This window comes from Dermacentor variabilis, chromosome 4, assembly GCF_050947875.1.
Source record: "Dermacentor variabilis isolate Ectoservices chromosome 4, ASM5094787v1, whole genome shotgun sequence".
Taxonomy (NCBI): Eukaryota; Metazoa; Arthropoda; class Arachnida; order Ixodida; family Ixodidae; genus Dermacentor; species Dermacentor variabilis.
The window spans coordinates 211,280,549-211,303,616 of NC_134571.1; the positions used below are offsets into that span (position 1 = coordinate 211,280,549).

The 23,068-nt window shown below is 47.9% G+C and overlaps 1 protein-coding gene across 3 annotated transcripts in view; it reads left to right on the top strand.

Moving 5' to 3' along the window:
* LOC142580095 (adenylate cyclase type 3-like) overlaps positions 1 to 17,037 on the top strand; it is a 416,897-nt gene extending 399,860 nt beyond the window's left edge. For all 3 annotated transcript variants that reach the window (XM_075690881.1, XM_075690880.1, XM_075690883.1), the window contains 3 exons: positions 3,660 to 3,899; positions 7,393 to 7,574; positions 14,673 to 17,037. In XM_075690881.1, coding sequence (XP_075546996.1) covers positions 3,660 to 3,899; positions 7,393 to 7,542 — 390 coding nt within the window. In that variant the 3' untranslated portion in view covers positions 7,543 to 7,574; positions 14,673 to 17,037. The remainder of the gene's footprint in view (positions 1 to 3,659; positions 3,900 to 7,392; positions 7,575 to 14,672) is intronic.
* The last annotated feature ends 6,031 nt before the right edge of the window (positions 17,038 to 23,068 follow it).

Genomic DNA, 23,068 nt, shown 5'->3' on the forward strand with positions numbered 1-23,068 from the left:
CATTATCCTTGGCTTGTTCACTGCCCGAACAACTGTTGCTGGTTCCAACACGTCCCTTTTATTTGCTGTTCTGTACGGTGTTCCCATGGCTTGATCTTCGGCCTCGACTTTTTATCGGACCATTCAGCATTGATTAACTGCGCTGCTGGCCTCCTCCAATCCGAGCTGAATATTCACAGGTGTCCTCCAAAATAGCTGAGCCTTGCTTATGTTCCGTAGACTTCGTACGGTTGACGCCTCAAGCCGCCATCTGTATGCATTTGCCGTGCTTCCTATTTGTTCCTGAAGGTGATTTTGTGCCGACTGCTTATGTCACTGTTCTCCTGCTACGCACAGTTGCTGTCCCTCGTGCCATTGTGATTATCGCCGGTAACCGCATAATTATTCGTGTTTTAAATTCTGGTTTAGGTACCCAAGTTATTCCGAAAGGTTCATGTCGCTCGGCAACGCATCTCCCATCGGTGATACTGCCATCTCTGTACTAGATGTTCTGTGCTCGTCTGCAGCCACCTGCTATCCGATCAGTTCCGCAACGTCCGATCCCGGCGTATTTTCGAAGGTCGCTCAAGACCTGCTTCCCGAACAGGGGGCAGATGCTTGTCGCGACCTGGTGTCTTATTGCGACGACTTTGACTTTGAGGATCACCCACAGGGAGTGACTTCCATTTTGACTCATAAGGTTGACACCGGTGATGCTAGTCCTATCCGCCGACGACCTCATCGTGTGTCTCACGTAGAACGCCACGTTATCCAAGCTGAAATAGACAAGATACTAACCAAAAGTGTAATTGAGCCCTCTTCGAGTCTTTGGGCATTGCCGGTTGCCGGTTGTCTTGGTCAAACACAAGGATGGCAGCTGGCGATTCCCTGTCGGCTACCGTCAACTGAATCAGATCACAAAAAAGGATGTGTACCTCCTTCCGCGGATCGATGACGCTCTCGACTGCCTTCACGGACCGAAATACTTCTCTTCACTCAACTTCCGACCTGGTTATTGGCAGATTTCGGTAGATGAACTCGACCGCGAGAAGACCGCTTTCGCTACGCCGGACGGCCTTTACTGTTTTGAGGTTATGCCTTTCAAACTTTGTAGTGCCCCAGCAACTATCAAAAGAATGATGGACTCTCTCCTTCGGTGCTATAGTTCACTTGCTTGTGTTATCTGGACAATGTCATGGTATTTTCCCCAACGTTCGACAGCCACCTCTGTCGCTTGGCCGCTATTGTTGAAGATTCAAAGGAGGCTGACCTGTACTGTTTTAAGCGCTATTTTGGGCACCGGGAACTGAAAGTTCTTGGCCCCTTCTCGGAGCTGCTGTTATGCATTTTGATCGTGATAAGATTAACGCAGTCGAGTAGTTTCCTGTACCCTGCTCAGCAACAGATGTGCGCAGCTTCGCCGGCATATGGTCCTATTTTCGTTGGTTTGTTAAAACTTTTTCGGATATAGCCCGGCCACTGACTGACCTTCTCAAGAAAGACACTGTGTTCTTTTGGGGCCACAAACAAGCCCACGGCTTCTACACCCTGATCCGCTTGTTGACAACGCCTCCGTTATTAGGTCACTTTGATCCATCTGCACCAACACAAGTTCGCACAGACGCCAGTGACCATGGCATAGGTGCTGTCCTCGCCCAACAGCAAAATGGAGTCGAGTGCTTCGTTGCCTACGCCAGCCACCTCATGTCCCCTTCAGAGGGCAATTTTTGTATCACCGAACTCGAGTGCCTCGCTCTGATGTGGGAAGTGGCTAAATTTTGCCCTTACTTGTTTGGCCACCCATTTTCGGTCATCACGGACCACTATGCCCTGCGCCGGCTATCGTCACTGAAAGACCCGACTCGCCGCCTTAGTCGCTGGGCATTCAAACTTCGGGGTTATTCTTTAGTTGCGATGTACAAATCCGGCCGCTTAGATCTGGACACCGCCTGCTTGTCTCGTCATCTCGTCGATCCTCCTAACAACGACGAACAGGATACCGACACTTGCCTTCTGACAGTTTCTAAGTTTCGCGACATCGTTACTGAGTTGTGAAAGGACGACTCTCCCTGGTCGATCACTGAGTGCTCGACTTCAGGACAATCAGATCGTTCAACCAGAATGCTTGTGCTCCATGACCACATTCTTTATTAACGCAACATCAGCTCTGATAGACCAAATTTACTGCTAGTTGTCCCTCGCCATCTCCATTATACTGTTCTTGCTGAGTTCCACAATGCACGCACTGGCGGACACCTTGGTACCTCCCGCACTTACGAGTTCGACGTCGCTTCTTCTGGCCAGGCCTTTACCGCCCTGTGCGACGTTACGTCGTGGCTTGCGACCTCTGCCAGCGTCGAAAGAGGCCATGTCCGCGATCTTCTGGCCACCGTCATCCAATCGATGTTCCCATGGAGCCTTTCTTCCGTGTCGGCATGGACCTTCTAGGCGCCTTCCCCACATTCACAAACAGGAACAAATGGAGAGCCGTTGCCACAGACTATGGGACCCGCTATGGTATAACACGTGCCCTGTCCACCAGCTTGTGCTACAGATGTAGCAGACTTCTTACTTAAAGGCGTCATTCTTCACCATGGCGCGCCAAGGCGCCTGCTGACACATCGTGGCTGTTATTTCCTGCCCCAAGTTGTCGACGACATACTTCGTCCATGCTCCACCAAACGCAAGCTCGCAACCGCATATCACCGATGAGCAAACGTACTGATTGAACGACTGAATCGCACCCTTACATAAATGTTGGCTATGTACGTTTCAGCAGACTATCGTTGCGTACAATTCGTCCCATCATAATAATACCTGTTTCTCGAGTTTCTACCTGTTTGGTCGCCATCGAACTCTGCCTTTTCACACCTTGCTACTTTCGGTGTCGTGACATACCACGGAATACGCCCATGCCACCTTCGGTCGGGCTTGTATAGCTCGCCAGATTGCCTATAATTGACTTACAGCGTCTCAAGCGTCACATAAGACTCGCTACGATAGTCCCCACCGGAACCATGAGTTACCTTCCCGAAATCTTGTTCTTCTGTGGACGTCAAGTCGCCATGTCGGCCTGCCCGAAAAACTGCTATACTGGGCCCTACCGGGTATTGCGACGACTAGGTCGCTTAAATTACAAAATCGCCTCTGTTGCAGACACGTCGTCCTCGTACCAGCTATGAACTGATGTCGTCCACGTGCGTGTCCCATTTAATATAATATGTTCATCTAGTTCGCTATCATTCTAACAAGCGCCGGGATGGCTCTTCATCCCTTGGGATTATGTTACGGTGCATTTGGACGGACCGTGCGCGCAAGAGGAAGACTAAGAGGAAGTGGTACACTGCCCCATGGACTGTGACCTTTGTACCAGCCTACGCGATTACCACAACCTTTTCCCAATGTAAGTAGTCGTACATGCATTTCTATATCGGGCTTCCTCTTCCAAACAATACCTACATGTGGCGCCAGTGCGCTTCCTTTAGTGCCCAATCGAAAATCTGCGACAACGTTGAATGATTATGAACATAATGGAGGAGTGCTCCACGTCCTCACAGCTGAGATCCTACACAGCTTTTTTTAGGTTTATCTTGGCGTCTTGTCAAACACTGTGCATATTTGTCTGGGGCAAGAACGCAGGCCTCGCGGATTGTGGGTGACGACGCTGTTGCCCGTCGCAGGTGGTGAAGGAAACGGCCGACATTCTGGAGACCTTCGGCTTCGCTCTCGAGCAGCGCGGCCTGGTGTCCGTCAAGGGCAAAGGCATGCTCATGACCTTCTACCTGCTGGGGAAGAAGCCCCCCGCCCCGCAGCTCAGCGCCGCGGCGGCCGCCACACGCGTGCACACCAACCCGCTCGCCCAGCAAGACGACGACGCGGCCGTCGCCACGGGTGCAGCGGAGCCCGCTGGGTCGCCGCAGGTGAGAGTGATGGCCGTTGTCGGAATCATTGTATACGCGGATGCATGGGGTGGTACCGACACTCGCCAAAACAACCCGGCCACATTTTGTTCAGTTGGTTCAACTATGAAATAGACTAGTACGGCGTATACAACGTTCTAATCTTTCGTGGTCTTTCATCGCTTCTACTATTATGTTACGTATCCTGCTACGTTGATAAAGAAAATTGCAACTGCCTATTCTTTCATTTCATTTCATTTTTTTTTCATTTTTTTACCTTAAAGACCCCTTGCGGGGTACTATATAAGGGGTGGGTGTACAAAAAATACAGGAGGTTGCCCACTATCTTATTTTACAGACAGAACACTTGTTACTTCTTGCACGAAGGCAGATGAGGTGGCTGTGGCAGCGACGTGGTGGGGAAGGCCGTTCCAATCTTTAGCTGTACGATGAAAAAATGATGACGAGCAGGTGACAGTGCGTGCGCTAAGGCGAGCAACATTTAGTGGCTGGCCTGTGCGCAGCGGTATGCGTGAAGGCGGTAAAATGTAAGGTGCGTGGCGAAGCGAACTGGTGTAGAATTTATGGAACAATGACAAGCTCATGATATGGCGACGGTATCACTACCTTTAATGGTGATACGCTGATATCATATGAGTATGACGGGTGAATGTATCTGACGGCGCGGTTCTGTATGAATTCTAATGCGTTGCTGATGTAAATTTGGTGAGGATGCCATATGGGTGATGCGTATTCGAGTTTTGGCCTTACCAATGTTTTATATGCTAGTATTTCTACCTGTTGAGGAGCAGTGCGGAGGTTGCGTTTCAGAAATCCCAAGATTTTGTTAGCAGATGATATGATGTTAGTTATATGCGAGCACCAGTTTAAATCACGCGTGATCGTAGTACGTAGGTACTTAATTGAGTTTACAGTGTCGATTAGGATGTCATTAATTGTGTAGAGAAAGTCATGCCGATTGCGGCTGCGGGAAATTGACATATATTTACATTTATTACTGTTTAGGACCATTAACCAGTGATCACACCAGGCTGTAATGCTGTTCAGGTCATTTTGGAGATAAATACAGTCATTGCTGTTAGTGATACTTCGATAGACAACGCAATCATCAGCAAACATGCGAATCTGACAGGAAACATGCAATGGAAGATAATTAATGTATATTAGGCACAGGAGGGGACCTAGAACTGAACCTTCGGGTATGCCTGATGTTACGGGAAAAAATTCTGAGGGAGTATTGTTAACAGTGACGGACTGGGATTGGTTACTAAGAAATTCTTTTATCCATGTTGGGACATTGGGGTGGAAGTTCAAGCGAGAAAGTTTTGATAATAAGCGTTGATGAGCTACTTTATCAAACGCCTTTACAAAGTCAAGAAAATTATATCGGTCACAGTGTTAGTATCGAGATTTGAGTGTAGGTCATGAAGAAATGTACCTAATTGAGTGTCACATGACAGGCCTTTACGGAAGCCATGCTGCGACGGGTGGAAAAAGTTAATACTGTCTAGGAAATTCATTACGTGTGAGTATATGATGTGTCCCATTATTTTGCAAGGGATAGTAGTTATGGATATTGGACGATAATTTAAGGGTGAATTACGGTTACCTGATTTGTAGACTGGAACGACCTTGCTCTTTTTCCACTCGTTAGGGAGCGTGCCTGATGATAGTGATTGGGAACACAGCAGGGTTAGATACATGGCAGAGATGCGCTTCGTGGTTTTTAAAAGCTTTGAGGTGATATCATCAACACCGGCTGACGAGGATAATTTTTGATTATGAATGAGTGCGGATATTCCATCTGGTGAAAAAATAATATCCGGCATTGGATACATGACAGCAACATAGAAAACAGGAAGAGGCACGTGTGGTTCGGTAGGGAAAGCAGGTGAAAATGCATTATAAAATAGATTGGCACAGTCAATATCAGGTAAAATTTCACCATCTTTCGGAATTCTGACACAAGGGGATGACTAGGAATTGATAACCTGCCAAAATTTTTTTGGGTTACTGCTGAGCATGCGGGGCAAGTCTGAATGAAAAAATGAGTACTTCTGTTGCCGGATTAGGTAGACGCGTTCAGATACGTAATATTCTTCCCAGCAGCTAGGGCTTGGCCTCAGTTTAGCGCAGCGAAATAGACGTTTCTTTTTGTTTTCCAGCTTTTTTAGTGCATTCGTGAACCATGGTTTATAGCGATTAGAGCGAAGTAAGATAGTTGGTGCAAACTGCGCAAAGAGTTTAGTCATGTTGTTTTGGAAGAGTAACCAGTTTTTTTGCATCGAGCGATTTTCAAAACCCAATTCAAATGATTGATAGAATGCGACTAGTTCGTTGTTTATCGTGGTATAGTTCCCTTTTTCGTAAAGGCGGATTGTTTTTTTTTTATCAGAATGACGTACTATAGGTGAAAGTGAGAAAACAGCAAGGATTACTGTGTGATAACTTATTTCGCGTAGGTAGCTAATGGAGGACATCCTTTCGGGATGAGTGGTTAGTATGAGGTCTAGGATGTTAGCCGAGCCATGATTTGTACGCGTTGGCTCTGTTATCATCTGGGATAGGTTAAAACTAAGGCAAATATCTAAAAATTATCTAGCTCCTGTCATGCTAGTAACTGTGCTAGAATAGTCTGACCAATTCATATGTGGGTAATTGAAATTCACAAAAAGCAAGATGCAAGCGTTCGGAAATTTTTTTCGTTAAATGGTTCAAGGTGTTATTGAGATCGCGGGGGAACTCAGAATTACTCTTGGGGGGACGATAACAGACACCAAGAAATAGTAGCTGTGGATTAGCGCGAACGATAAGCCATAGAATTCCTAGGTCAGTGGCCACATTGACTGTGGAGCACATTAGAGCTTTTTTTACTGCGATACGAACGCCACCGCCCCAGTACTTTTCCTATCGTTATGAAAAACATCGAAATTCAGTAGTTCACTCAGAACGTCACCGCCAGCGACATCATTGGTAAGCAATGTTTCAGTTAGTATAAGTAGGTCACTGCCAGACGAAGATACTAGATCTGATACTTGTTCTTTTTTCAGAAGAAAGCTTCTTATATTAGTAAAAATAACAGAGATTGACAAACATTCTCGGGGGGCAGGCTGAGCACGTCGAGGCACTCCCTCTCCAAAGTAGGAACTCACTTCCCGGTGCATATTTATCCACTACCTCCTTATTTCATCACATCGAGGTGGCGTGATAAAACGAGGAAAATCGCAGGCTTATGATGTGGTCAGTTGACGCGAGAAAGCGGTACCTGAAGGTCGCGTAGCGAAGCCTTCCCACCTCCAGTGATGATAAGTAGGTTGTTGATGTTGTTTTTGCTGTTGACGACGACGATGATGAGGATGAAAAGCAAAGTAAACAAAATAAGCGAAGTGATGAGTTAGCCTAAGATAAGGGCGCAGTTGCGAGCCTACAGTGATGCATGGCGCTTCCTCCGACAGTAGGCTTCCAACTTTGTGGGCACATTGTTGTACCGCAGGACGCTAGGGCAACGACGCCATCCATGGACGTCGCCGTGACTACAGCTAACGGCACGGAGGCAGTGAGCGTGGCTGCAGCGGACACCCTGCCTCAGCAGCTTCCCAATGGCGCAGGACCCACAGCTGTGGCGGCAGCGAGCCCGAGCTGAGAGACGCTCTTCGCGAGCCACCAAGCCCACAGGCATGTGATCTGAGAGTTCAGCGATAGCCTCTGTCCTAAGTTATGCTTCTAAAGCATTGCACAAAGGTAAAGATCACTTCTCAGAGAAATTTAGGTCGTCTTCGGCAAACACACACAAAAAAGTCGCAATGTCTCCCGAGAGGCCATAACGTTGATAGCGATAACAAATTAGTAGACGGCTATACGAAGTAAGAATAGTAGTGTTGGGGGGCCGCATGAACTCCTAAACATGGGCATACTAATTAGGTTAACAAGCATGGGGCCATTCGCGCACAAGCACACATGAAAACATTTTGCTCGGTGACTCGTTGTCAAAGCGCTGGAGTGAGGAAGCTCGGCCGCCGCAGCGAGCGCATTGACCTTCGTGCTGCCTCTCGCATCCCCCCCCCAACACGAACTATGCCGCGAAAACACAGCGCCCGGCCGACTCTGTCCCCGTCGCAGATGGCTTTTGAGATAGCGCGGCCCGGGCGGTATTTTTACAATTGCTAGTAGGTACAGCGGGGCGTGGCGTTTCTCAAGGCGCTCTACGTTTCTGCACAGGCGCGAGTAAGAGCAGGTGCGAGAGAAAGTCTGGGGGCTTTTGCTCCTTGAATATGTAACTCTGCGTAGGCACTACGGTGGAGAAGGTTTGCGCGTGTAGCTTGCATTTGTCCCTAGGCGTGCCGCCATGGCGGAGAGGGGTAGAGTTTGTTTGCGCTCGGACGCTGGCGGCCGCCACGGAGCAACAGGCGAACCAGCGCGCACTGACACCCGCTGTGTCTAAAGGTACGACGGAGATACTTCCTCGCGCGTACGGCGCTGGTGCTGAGTCAGCCATGCCGAATTATAACTTTGTCGCACCTTATGACACTCTACCTTCAAAAAAGAGAAAAAAACAAAACAATGATTTCCCCGAGGGAGCAATGGGGGCCGTAGTAGAAGCAAGGCCTGCTCTACTGGATTTTTCAGGAGCATTATTGAGTGGTCCCCGTTGAATGAAATAAACGCAGAGCGCCTTAGCAAACACGGTTGAACGCAGTTGCCTGATGTCTCGCCGTGAGGATTACTAGTTTTGCGGCTCATCCACGTTAGGTTAGGTTAGGTTATGTTTAGGTTAGGTTTAAGTTAGCTTAGGTTCTGTTAGGTTAGCGTAAAAAGCCTTAGGGTACCGCGGTGTTACAGCTGTTATGCCGTGCGGATTATTGTCTTTGCGTCTTGGCCACATGATGTTACGTTAGGTTAGGTTAACGTTACCTTAGGTTGGGTTACCTTAACATTGCGTTACGCTAGGTAAGCGTAAAACCCGGCGTGGCGCGGCGTGTTCTCACAACAGTTACGTCGTGAGCATTGTTGTGTTTCTGTCTCGGCCTCGTTAGGTTTGGCTCATTTAGGCTAGGTTAACGTTAGGTTAGGTTAGCGTAAAACGCGTTATGGGGTGCGGCGTATTCTTGTAGCGGTTGCGGGGCCGTCGATTGTTTCTGGCGCCCTTTCAGCCGCTCGCGTTCAACCTCGGTTGCTAAGGCGCTGTGCCTTCTACATTTTCAATATATGCTAATCGGCCTCTTCCACAGTCCCTACTGCTCCCACGGAAACACCTGCGATGTTATCACCTGTTTCACCGCGCCGGCAGCCAGCGTCCGAGCGCAAACAAACTCGAGCCCGCTCCTCAATGCCGGCACGCTTAGAGACAAACGCATACAACAAGCGCTAAGAAACTCATCCGTGGTGCCTAGGCACAGTCATACATTCAAGAAGCAAAATCCCCCACATTTTCTCTCTCGCAACCGCTCTTATTCGCGCATGCGCGCAAACGTCTGGCACCTTCGCAAGTGCCACGCCCCGCTGTACCTACTATCAATTGTAAATACGCAACCGGGGAACTGGCCCGCTCGAGCAGAAGGTTCTAGCAGAAGACATTTGCAGCAGACGACGTCCGCTGCCAGTTTGCAATGTCTCGCGCGGTTTTCAACGAGCTGTTCATCACTAAAGTTCTGCGACGTCCACTTGCTTGAGATGCTAAACTGAAGATTTTCGCAACAAAGTGGAAGGTTCTTTGGAAAGAAATTACGGACTGAAGCCGAAGGTACTTGTCGCAAGTGACGCGTGCTTCTATAAAGTTAATGTCAGCGTCGCTTGAATCGAACGTGTGCGCTGGTGCCTCAGAATTGCCGCTTGTTTCCATCTGTCATTTTCGAGTTCCACTCTTTGGAGCCAAATTGTCCCCACGTGCTCTTTTGTTCTTTTCCTCGATGGTGACCACGTATGGGTCTGGACAGACGCGACGAAACTGCAGTCCATGCGTTTTTTTTTTCGCAACGCACGTAGGTGCTTTTTTTTTTTCCTTCTTTACAACTCCGAGCTAGCGTGTTCGTAGTTTTATCGCCATGTTTCTTCAGTCAAAAGGTAAAGTACCACGAGCTCTACAAGGGCCGCCGCCTTCGCACTCCAATGCCTAGAGGCGAAAAGGGACGTGAACGTCTTTGAAAGCCGTCTGTTTGCGTCTTGCATGCGGTTGACGGAGATGGCGCCCGAAGGCCTTGCGGTATTTGAAAAGAACAGCCGTTGGTAGACGGGCACGTGCTCCAAGCCCATATCGCGGAAATACGAGCCAACCCATTCATTTGCTTCCTTGTGGCTAATTATGTCTGCGTGTACTAAGCAAGACTTTTAAGCTATCACCTATAAAGAGCTAAAAGAGACGTAAATGTGAATAGAAGACGTTGTATTCACAGTTCCATACACAGCGTTTTTATTTTTTGCAAGGTTTACAAGAACGAAAGTGGAGAATCAACTGAATACACCGATCAAACCGTCAGCTCAAGCTCTCCAAAACATGGAAGTGCGAGCGAGGCGCAGTTCTTGAAGACCGCTGAAACCCGACGCTCACGAGCGCTTTCCGCAAGCAACACTGAGCATCACAGCCGCGCAAAAACGAAGCATGTGAAACGAAGCTGCGTCTGGCGCGCTGCGCTGCCGCTATGCCGCCGCGGCCACCGCCGCTCCGTCGCTTGCATGTTAAACAAGCTTAACGCCTCAAGTTCGTAAGCTAGGAGACGTGACCGCGGTTATTGATTTCTCTCAACTAACGTGCGTAATGAAGATTGATTCATTAGACGCCGCTGAGTGCGAATTCAGTTGTCGACTTCGTATACCTCGCAGCCTTTACACGGCTTAACATGGCTGGTGAAGGCATGGAAGAAGGAAAATGATAGGAGGGAGCATACGGCAAAGTGATTGAAGGCAACCTGGTAGCCCAACACGTGGTCGCACGTCAAAGTTCGCGGTTGGTTTTAGTTTTCCCTCTGTGCAGGGAGAGCCACGGCAGAGCAGAAGCGCGCACTGAATAAAAACCACTGGCAGCTAGTTACTGGGAACCAAACGACTCAACAAATCTCGATTCTTCCTCCGTGATCTCGACCCAAGAGGTCCCTTGTTGGGCCACCGCTGTGGCTTCACGGAGCGTGCGCTTGCGAAGGCTGACTGCGTGATATTTTGCTCCCTCTTGTATTTTTCCTTCCTCCATCACGTGAAGCTGGTTACTCAAAACTAAGCGCAACAAATTGCTTGCTGCCAATAGCCTGTAAGTTATTATTAAACGCGAGAACACTCAAGTCAAAATTACTCTTCTTATCATAAAATGATATGTAATATTTGGATATTTGTAATTGCTTTTCTTTGACGCCGTAGGGCGCTGCAAGAGCAAGACACTATCCGCAAGCGCAAAGCCATATCAAAGCACTATTCTGAAACTCTTCACTACTGCATGCCCCAACGCTCACACCTGCAAATCTCTTTGGGGCCCCGAACTTTCGTGGCCCTATTCTAAAACTCTATTCCCCCAAGAAAAGCTTTCTTTATCTCTTCCTTCGACTTTGGCCGCCGCCACCAGCGCCGCCGCCGCTGCTGCTGCTGCTTCTCCACTGTGTTACTTGTCACTGTGTTAACGAGAATAGCAGTGTTGCCTTTAAACAGCACTGCTATTCTCTCCCTTGGAGCAACAGTATTGGGATACAACCACAGGAACGTTTGCCTAGCCATTTATAATTTTCTATGTGGCACAGAAAGAATGCCTTGTTAATAGTTCTTAGACTCCACAATTGATTTACTTCTACTTCAGTCTAGAAAATTCAAAATGTAAAAGAACAAATGCACAGTATTATTATTCAAAAAATTCACCTTACTCAAGTTTAAGTACATGTTGTTTTTTTATTATTCTCTATCTACTTTAGTATTCCTATCAACGCAAGGCTTACTATAGTATTGATCACTACTTTTGCTCATGTATTCACAGTTTATTTTTCATCTTAAATTAAATATTTATTTTACTTTTTGTGTTAGTTATTTATTAACCAATTTCTTTTCTTTATTCAATGATATTACCACCCGATTCGTGGCCTATCCCCCATAGTGGATTTGTGCGAGTGATTGAGGCTTCATCATCATCAACGAGCGATAGTCACCCTTGCCGACGTTCCGAGGCTGAAGTACTTTCTTTGAACATTAGGGATACAACGATGGCAGATGAGTCAACTTTTTTATCTGCCAGGAAAGCCGTACATGTCGAAGTGCCGACAATGGGGACAATTGTATCAGCTGTCTGTGGGCTTGGCCACGCAGGTTCATTCCATTTCTTAATACATCAGTCAGTATTTTTGCAGTCAACCATTGCACGCGTCTTCTCTCTGCCGCTCCACATTTTGCTGAATGAATGGTGCGCAGTGTGTTAGAAACACCCAGTTGCATTTCCAACTGCTGATGCAGGACAGCAGCGGTAATCGTTTAGTATGTGCGCGGTTTCGCTGAGGCAACGTGCCGCACACCGCCGAAAGTGCCGTGCCGTTCCTGAGCAACCTGCTCTGCGAAAAGAGGTTCGTAGATGAGCAATTTGTGCTTTTAGTACTTTGTGCTCTGCGATGAAGCTTATTCTACTTGCTTTATTGCTGCAGCAATTATATGGATACTGCAAGCGCATTTCTCCCGTCGGCGTGAGGTTCCGCATAAAGGCAATAATACTGTCGCCCTACGCTGTACACGCGAGTGAAAGCGTGCGTGGGTAGCCGATCTCGGCCGCACGAAAGGGACGATTGCGAAGCGCGCCGTCTTCTGTCGCGCACGTTGCACCCAACGTCGTGAAGTGCCGGGGGGAAGGAGCGGCGTCCTCTCCGGCTGCAAATGCGTGTGTGGCTGCGGCGCGGGGTCGCATGGCCGTATCTTGAGGGCGATCTGCGTTGGGGGCACAGTCTACAGGTACGTCGGCGGCTCGTGGCTGTGTGCGTGCTGTGTCCTGGGCGCTCCCTTTGCGTTGCAGCGATAGACAACACGAATGTCACTTCGCTTGCTCCTGCTGCCGCGTTTCCTCACGCCAGCATTTTGACAGCGAGCGTTCGCAGTCATTGCCTGCGATGTGTTCATGTTTGGTGTGCGCGCTGACGCCATTCTTACTAATTTAATAAGCCAGCAAATGTTCACAAGTTGATTCGGCCGATAAAAGTACTATTCTTACTTTGTATGGCTGTTTGCTTTATGTGCTATCGCAATCGATGTTTCGCCTTTCGGGCGCAACTGCGCCTTTCTTATACTTGCCGCGGCGCTTTCTACCATGCCGTTCTTTGTGGTGTTATTGAACTTTCTGTTATTTCTACTTGCGATATTCTATTTTCTTTGGTGAGATATACTTTTCTGGGAATTATCGCATGCTGTTTCCTTTTTCAACATATTTTTGTAATACCCACTATTGTTCTACATTCGTACTATCCATTGCATATGTTTTGTACTCTCAGACTACATTGGCGCTATAACGTAAAGCTATTCCAAACTTTTCTGTTCCAATTCTGCAGTCAGCCCTCCACGATTGGTCAAAAGCTTCTTTGAGCCACGCCCACTCTGCCTGTATGTCACGCGATGTCACGAAAACCGAGACAGCTCCACATCTGATATGTGTACACGTTGATTATGCATGATCGGACAAAAAAAATTTTGGATTCAACGCCTTTTCGTCATTAGCCCTCTGCTATTGGTCAAAAGTTCTCGGGCTGCGCCCACTTCGCCTATCACGCGACGTCACATAACCACGAAGACTGACCGCGTCAAAGTGACATGTACGCGTTAAAAATACATAAATATGCCAAACTAACTTGGATTTCTTTCTGAATAGCCGGAGTCTGCCCCGTTCCGAAAGGAATAGAAGATTGCTGCTGGCCGATTGCTCAGGCACTGGCTGCTCGCACCTGCCGGAAAGCATTGATTTATTTGAGTATAATAAAACATTTTACGTGGCCATGTAACGTTATCAAGTTCTTTCGGCACGTTTATCACGACGCTCTGCCAACTCTTCTTTACTGAAGATCCGTCTTAGCGGCATCCTTAATCTTCCGTTGCACGCCGGAGCAATTTCCGACCAGCCGCCGCAAGCTGGTCGAAAAGCGCAGGGGAAGGCGTACCAATTGCAGACACCGAGACCAGCCTCTTCATCCGGTTACCTATTTTCAGTGAGCTGGCTCGGCCCCATGGAAGCCCTCTCCACTTTAGCGTACTCCTCGCCTTTTTTCAGCCAGTGAGATAAGAAAAACCGCTCAATGTAGGCAATCTTATTCGTTTGGAAAGCGAACAAAAGCGACTTTCTTTAAACGAGGAGAGCGTTTGACTGGGCTGTTACCATAACGCTCCGAGTAACCACCCCATGCTTGCACCGGCGGTTACGTAAATATGACGTCAGGAAATTGCAATGAAAACACATTGGGATAGCTTCATGTTATAGGGCCAGATGTGTCTCAACTGTCTCATGCTGTTTTTTTTTTACATATTTCTGTATTACCGGCTATTTTTGTATATTTGTATTCTGCCTAGGGCTTGATAATCGGGTTGGCAGTACTAAATAACATTTATAAATAATCCCTCGCAATGGCAGCCGAAAATCAGCGTCGCAGGACTGCAGCACAAGGTTTTCGGTTTTATACAAGTCCACTATAACTAGCGGAACAAACTTTCGAGAACTAAAGTCGATGTCTCATGGGGGAAGTAGCGCAACCTTCAGCACCAACAGAACAATCAGTGAATGATAGCTTCAAAAGTATGATGCACGCATTGTGAAATCTCGTGGTCACTTTGCTCTTGCAGGGGCCGTGATCCACATCATGACCATGGTGCTACCATCCCCAGCCTCACGGCCAGTTTCGTCTGCGCGTCCCGGCCTGCGGCAATCTGCCTGCTAGGCCTAAATATGGCCCGGGCCTTCCAAGACGGTGGAGGCGGCAGCAGCCAAACCTTTGAGGCCCGCCTACCCGGTGCCGCCACCTAGCCACTGAGACATCCCATCCTTCTCGGAGGGGCGCTTCCGGAGGGACACCGCACATCGCCGACCCGCTTTACTGAGGCCGTTCCTCTAAATAGTGGACGCGCCTGTCAGGCTTCCTTCGGGACGCTCGGTTGGATGCAAAGAGAACGCTACGATCTCCTCTCGCCTGTCCTAGCTACTCAAGATGGCAGCCACCGGCACCGACGAATAAGTGCACAGTGTCCGCCTTCCGAAAACTGCCCAACCCTATAGCATGTCGTCGCAACCGACCGACCGCAAGCGCGATGTGAACGTAAACGCTCGTTCCCAATCTTACCGTGGTTCATTAACATAGAGGGAAGGTGTCTGTTTTGTTATTCTTGTTGTTCAGAAAATGCCATCGAGTGAAAGATGCACAAGTGTTCTTTGGAACAGTTTAACAGTTACTCAATGCTGAGTTCAACAGAGAGGTATGACCTTTACGTGTTCTTGTAGTGTGCCGTGAGTGCTTTGGCTGTTCTTATTTAAAGTTGCGCGTGTTCCTGTTTTTGCCAGGTCTCTACGAGGTTGTTGAAGTTGATTGTTGCAATTGCTTTGTTCCTGTACATTGTTATCTTCTTGACGTTACATGTTCTCTACCCTTTCTTGTGGGATGGTTTATGTTGACATTGCCGGCCTCAGTCGTTAATGAGAGAAAACTAATGTGTTCAGTTTTCAGCCCGTAAACTATATCATCTCTGAATAGAGGCACATTGGTGTAAGCACCTAACTGCTATTGGCATGCGTACAGCCACTTCAGAGCGTCACTGCCTGACAGTGCCCCAGTTCAAGTACACCTCATGCTTCGCATTCACACCACTCGCGCACGCATCGAAGCTGAATCCTGCTGCTGTCGTAGTGAGAAGCGGCATATTTATTTGAAGGTAAGTTTGCGTCTCTAGTAAAACCGGCGATGACGGCAAATTCGGTTACAGTGGAAGATGACGAACTTTCCGCCAAGGACACCATTGGTCACTGCCTTGAACGGAGCCTGGATGGCTTCGTTGTTGTTCTCCTCTGTTGACTGTTCTCAATGGACCGTTCCAATTGCGAAATTGCGCACCGTCGAAGAAACAATATCGTCGCTTCAAGTTCAAGTGTAGAACGGTCACGGGCTGCCCTGGATGTTAGACAAGCACACGTCTCATGGATGTATAAAACATTGATACGCAGGTTCGGCGTTCAGGTTACCGGATGACACAGCGTGTGTTCTTATAGCCAGGGAAGGGAAAAAAAGTTATCACCATTTTTGTTGGCTGTGCACACTTCCCACAGTTGCTAAAAAGGTTAATTTATATGGAATGGGAGGCCATAGAATCCTTATATTTCGCAGACACTGGGGCCGTTTGATCAACGGCGACGATATTCAAAAGTGTCGTTTGTTTCACGTTTAACAGCGTCCCTCACTTAATATCCAGAAAGATAATTTCATTAGAAGGAATGCGTTCACGAGCACTCGTAAAAAAACTATGCCAGGCTTTGCCTTACTGACTTAACATGGACGTGCCTTGCGATGAAATTAGTGGATGCCTCGCATGTGCGGTTTCATACCTAAAATTGAATAAAGCGCAAGCGTGAGCCAGTCTAAGAAAAAGGAAAAATATTATTCAGTGATCGAAGCGACAGATGATTACGGAATTGTTCGCAGAGGCAATTTAAATGGTCCGCATCATTTTAGCATAAACCATCCCACTGCCCACAACACGTTACGTAGTGTAAACAGCGATCCCTCGCTCCCTTCGCTTTTGCATTTCGACCGCAAAAGCCGGTTGTGTCACTGTGGCTGGCAGTCGGGACGTTGTCCACTACGTGAAGCATGGGCATTTTTTGTTGAGCATATTTCACTCATCAAATCCTCGAGCCCCTTTTCATACACGATGGATGAGTCGCCAACTCCATGCACTCCCAATAAGTGACAACGTGCAATCGTGACCCTTCGAAGTTCGGTAATCCAAAGAAACGTTTATCATTTCATCCCGTCTTTATATATTGTATTTTTTGCAAGTTTGAAGCGGGCGTTAATTTGTATGCGTAGATGGATCGCTCAGTTATTTTATTTTTCTGAACTATGAATTGAGACATTGGACGAGAAGTCCGAGGTGACACTTAACCGTTCTCTGAGCATCGTGCAGTCAGCGTGTTTGAAAAAAAATGCGAAAGCCAACTGTGTGCCACGTGCATCGTGTGCATATTTCACCTTTGACCCGAGTCATGAGCCGCACCACACAGACAACGGCGCCATACTTCGCTTTGCCTTGGAACGAGACAGACTGTGAGGCAAACTGCAAGTTCTACGATGTGGTGCATATTTTACGAGATGCGCGATCAGCGTACTCGTATGATGCTAACAATCGAGTCTCTTGGCTTTTCGGTTGATGTTCTTGGTTCAGAATCTTAGGAGCAGAAAATGGGCCCTGTTCCGGCAGCAGTGTCGAGCATTAGGAGGAAACGTGCACGCGGTTGACGTCGTTTGTGTCAATGCTAAGTTTAGAAAACTCGTGACGTAGACTGAAGTCTTGAAATGCCCATTCGAGCGCTGAGCGCGCTAAAGTTTCCTTGCCGCGTTATGGGGCCCTCATAGGGGTCTAACTGCAACAAACCTTTTGCATCTTTAGAGACCCATACACTCGACAAAACGTCTCGGTGCAGTGTCTACCCCCCGATTCACTTGTTACATTCAAATATATGGACGTTGAATATACAGCTATAAGCTCTAAATATGTGTTTCCTCCCTACATTGCTTCACGTAAGATGCCGTATCTGGCTCTGAAGCTTCACAACCACAAAAACATTAAGAACTCGTCGGGAGGCAGTGCCGGGAACACCACGTTGGCAATCGCGTCGACGTATAGAACATTTCGTGGCGTGGGACGTGCTCTTGTCACGTGGTCTAACAACGGCTACAATCTATAGAGGAAAAGAAGCTGGGCCCCTTCGTGACAATTTCAGCAGTGTGTGCGTGTTCCCTGAGAGTGTTTAAACGCGTGTTTATTTTTTTTTATGTGCGTAACGAATGTGCTGCTGGGCAGTCCGTGATGAAACAGTGGTGCGGACCCCAGAAGCTCAAGTAAAAAAAATGTGTTCACCGTGCGGCGCGAGGAGGGGTCACTACGTTGTGAAGGGGTTAAGATTTTAAAGCAAGGTGTCACGTTGAATAGAACTGTGTCTGAGGGGTTGCGTGTTGGCAAACAGCAGGAGCATTGTGACGTCGAATCCAGGTAAAAAGAACTGACGCGTTCACTGGCTATCCGCCTCCTTAGTATAAGTCACCTTTAATTCCATTTCACAGCAAATTCCTAAAAAGTGTCCAATAATGCTCATCTTGCCTTTCGTCCCAAGTAAGACTAGCTGAGCTCTCCATAATCATGTTAATCAATACCGCAAGCTCTTCTGCGTTCACCGCACATTGGTGAAACCATTGGTCGCCTAGCAAATTGGACGGCATCTCCTCGGCATTTTTGCGATGTTGCATAGTGTGTGTCGTAATAGGCAAACCCAACGCCTACTGTCACGTAGACACAGCTGCCGATGTTCAAGCATGTAAAATGTTTGATAATCGAAATCGAATTCGTACTTACCAGACTCATAAACACTCGATCTTTTCACTAACTTAAAGCATATCTCAATCGAATCGGTTAATCAAGGGTGACAAATTGCGAGACCCAAGATTCGTAGTTGCGAATTTCTGATGCGTGTTCGACGTGCTCGATGCCAGCTCGAGCAATGCGCGCCTCTCGCTTAGTGCGCTAGTGCAAACTCTTGGAGCAGCAGAGCGTACGGGACACCACTTCCGACTGCTGCGTCCGCCGCCATGAATCGGTCCATCCAACGTTTGAGCCGTACGGTGAATACATGTCAAAGTATGTACGGGGAACCGCTGCCAGACAGACTGTTCCTGGGAAGAAAGACACGTTTCGAGCGTGCCTTCTAGGAGGCCCCAGTCACGAAGCGGGAAACGGTTGTGGAGTGGACGTGACAGCGCATTTGTGGATTGGCTCTCGCCACAGAGAAAAGCGCAGCGATACAGATTGTGTGAGCGTCTGTCGTGGCAGCCATGGCAAAATATCATAAACGTTGCACAAACGGGTGGAGGGAGTGAAAATGCGTTTATTTTAAAAATCACAGATGGGACAAAATACTAATGGAACAGACGACACGGGCGCTGTGTCACCTGTGTCATATGTTCCTTTAGTTCTTTGTCTCGTTTGTATAATTCTTGTCATATTCTGTTGTCGTACCAACAAATTAAGCCCGGTTACCGCCCATTCAGCCATGGCACCTCTTCAACCAGCGCACGACGCAGGCTTGCCATAGGCTCCGAGCTGGTCCGGTCGGTTAGCGCAGTCACGTAGTCCGTTCCCAAACGTTTCCCACCCCGTGGCCGCAAGCAGCCCAACAGACGACGCCGCGGCGAGCGCCGTGCCCAAGCATGACGCGCGCTCTCCGGTAGTGTCCCACGCGGACAGTCGTGCGCGTCTGCACAGACTCACTATGCAACGTTGGCCCCGCGTCTGCTCCTCTCATCCGCTGTGAAAACGCCTCCCTTCCTCAACGTGGCCCGCCCTTGCTGTCTTCTGTGTAGCCGCATTGTAATATACTTCGTATTCAAGCTGCTCTGTGAATTGAGGAATAAAATTATGCGGCACTAGCGGCATCCCTGTTGACCAAAATTCACGTGACCGTGTGCTTTACTGTCTCCGTATTTTTCTTCTTTTAAAGGAGCAGAAAAATACACGTCCAAGGGAAAAATCACTTGTTCAGTACAGTGCACGTAATATGCTAGAGCTCTAGCCAATTGTGCAGCAGAACTGATATGCCTATCTCGGAATATGGCACAGGTAGGAAGTATGTCTTCTCACTAACGGTTCGCTCTGCTGAATAAAAGATAACGAAAGTTAAGAACCAGAAAGTGTGTTCGTTGTTGAAGGCTACAATTTTTATTGAGCATCGCAAGCTAATAATAATGCGTTAGCATTACAAGCGTGAAAGTTCGAAAAGTGTATGCGTGTGAAGTGCGGGAAGGGGGTAGATGTATAGAGGGGGTGGAAGATCTAAGAAGAGCGTGTATATATATATATATATATATGTATAATCAACGAGAAGAAAGGGGGTTAACCGAGGGCCCCGAAACTAGGACACATGAGTACCCAAGAAAGTGGATGGGAAAACGACGCCGCGGTAGCTCAATTGGCAGAGCATCGCACGCGAAATGCGAAGGTTGTGGGTTCGGTTCCCACCTGCGGCAAGTTGTTTTTTCATCCACTTTAATTTCCATTAATTTATCGTTTCTTTATTTCATTTATTAAAGCACAAGCAATTCCCCCTATGTTGTCCTTGGTGTCAGTGTTTGTTGGCTTCTTCTGATATGACTATATATATATATATATATATATATATATATATATATATATATATATATATATATATATATATATTGTCGAGGCGGCTATTATTCACAGGCGTTCGGGACCAACTGTTAGAGTAGGGCACGTACTCCAAGCACGAGCGACACTCACAAGCAAAAGCGCCGAAAAGGACAACCCATTATAAAGCGCTGGAGATGACGACGCACTCTGTCCTTCTCTACAGTTACCCCCGGGAACGAAAACGGAGTCACCCGGACACCTCGCAGCTTGTCACTATGAGTGGATCTCAGCAGGCGTTTGGCTCGTTGAGACCCGATTATTTGAGAACATGAGGGTTGGACCCTCCCGCATGGGTGGCTTAGCAATGTCTGGGAAAAGGGGGATCCTGGGTGTTGGGCCGATGCCGAGTGCTCGGACATTTAAGGCACCCCGGCGGAGGCAATATATCTCTTTGGCCTTTGCTTCACATAGACGTTACCTCCGCACTTACCTACCTTGAACCCGCCGTGGTTGCTCAGTGGCTATGGTGTTGGGCTGCTGAGCACGAGGTCGCGGGATCGAATCCCGGCCACGGCGGCCGCATTTCGATGGGGGCGAAATGCGAAAACACCCGTGTGCTTAGATTTAGGTGCACGTTAAAAAACCCCAGGTGGTCAAAATTTCCGGAGTCCTCCACTATACGGCGTGCCTCATAATCAGAAAGTGGTTTTGGCACGTAAAACCCCAAATATTATTATTATTACCTACCTTGAGGAAACCGTCAGTCGCCTTTTCCTGTCGCTCTTTCCTAAAATCTTCGTCTCCGTCACCCACTTTTTGGCCTTAACTGTCTTCTCTTTCCCATTTACTTCCTTTCTCCCTGGCGGCAACGGTTAACCTTCTGTAGCTATCCTACCTTGGGTACTACCCGCCGTGGTTACTCAGTGGCTATGGTGTTGGGCTGCTGAGCACGAGGTGGCGGGATCAAATCTCGGTCACGGTGGCCGCATTTCGATGGGGGCGAAATGCGAAGACACCCGTGTACTTAGATTTAGGTGCACGTTAAAGAACCCCGAGTGGCAGAAATTTCAGGAGTCCTCCAGTATGACGTGCCTCATAATCATAAAGTGGACTTGGCACGTAAAACGCCATTATTTAATTTTTTACCTTGCGTACACCATATTTAATTATGGTAGCACCGTACGACTGGCGTCGTGCAGACTTGTATGCAGGCTCTGCCGGGTCCCCTCGTTGGCCTCCGTGGTGGGCGGTCGGCGCCGCTACCGACCGCTCACTACATAATCCGCATAATCTACATAACCCACAGTGAAAACAACATACCAGTAAGAAAGCTCTCACCGTTTCTGGTGGCCAAGTGCCTGAAAGGCAAAATTGGACCGCATATAAAGCCTCAAAATGTCTAGTGGTAACCTTCTCCTTCAACTAAATTACAAATATCAAGCACAAAAGCTCTCGTAACTTGCCACCAGTCAACCACCAAATTCATCTGGTGGGCTCTGAAACCTACCTATATGTACTTTCAGCATTTTTTGTAAAAACTGTATAAAGTTTTTTCCTTCTCATTTGCCAACTCCAAGACTTCGTCTATCGACTACAAAAGCCACAAGAACGTGCAGATGCCATACAGTGTCAGTGAGGGCACAAACATGCGAGACAAATTCTTTGCGGTGGTCTTAAGTTTACTTTTCTTACGTTGAATTGTCGAAGATCACAAAACTTTTGCTAGCTCTTATCCATGTTGAGGAACTGTGGAATTAAGGTTTAGCATAGAGCACCAGGTCTGCACACATGCTTGTATTTAGAGACATTTTTTCGAATTTCAGAACGAAGCTGACTCATTCATTTCGCTGATAGTGATAACATGAGGCAGCGGCATGCGGCCTAAAGGTGAATCGTCGGACGAGACGGCAGACGGCTCAGCGATCTCAGGAAAATCCCTGATGGCAACTGCATTGGAAGTGGCAGTCAGGAACAGTGACGAAGAATTGGCGCGACATTCCACAGCAAGGATGACTGCGGGCAGCTCTAGTAAAAGGGGGAACGAAACTTGCTGGTTTATCTTCCGTCTCAACCACCGAGTGCAAGCAGCGGAAGCTCTCAATATATGCCGTCATTGACATCTTCGTTGTCAACAAACTGCTTTGTTAAGTGCGGAGGTAGTGTTTCGATATCCACAGGCGCGAAGGATTTCAGCATCGCAATGAAACTGAGCTTGGAGTGTGACCTATGGGGCTATTTGTGAACAGAATGGAGCTCGTGGCATGTGTTACGTACGGCGAAATGCGACCCATCTTAGATAAACATTCCCACAGCGCATGCTGTTAAAAGTACCAGAAATGTACAGTGCTCAATGGCCTACCTTCTGCTGTAGGAATTTCTCATTGAGGCCTGCCCTCCAAGGTCATTTGAAAGGAAGACTGAACCCAGCTGCAAAGGAAGCTTGTGACAAGGTACTTTTCCAACTCTGCATTTGCAGTATAGGAGCGCTACAAACAGCGCAGCTTTGGAAATGCTGCAAATATTGCAGTTTGTTTTGATGACGCGTAGATGACTGAGGATAATCTGTCTCATATTGGTGTGGGTGCAACGACGGAGTTGTTTCCCAACATTTCAAAGTATTTTCGAATTTCTGCCTTCACTGCAAGCATCCACTACCAAAGGAGGCTACTGGGTATTCTGCCGCTGCCACTGCTGCTGCCGCTGCTGCTTGCTACAGCAAGCCGCAGCAATTATCTTGCACTCTTGAGCACTCACGAAACGAAGAGCTTTTAAATAAAGCGCGATTATAGACATTGGAATTGTGGAAGCTGAAAAAAATCAAAAGTGCAACGGCG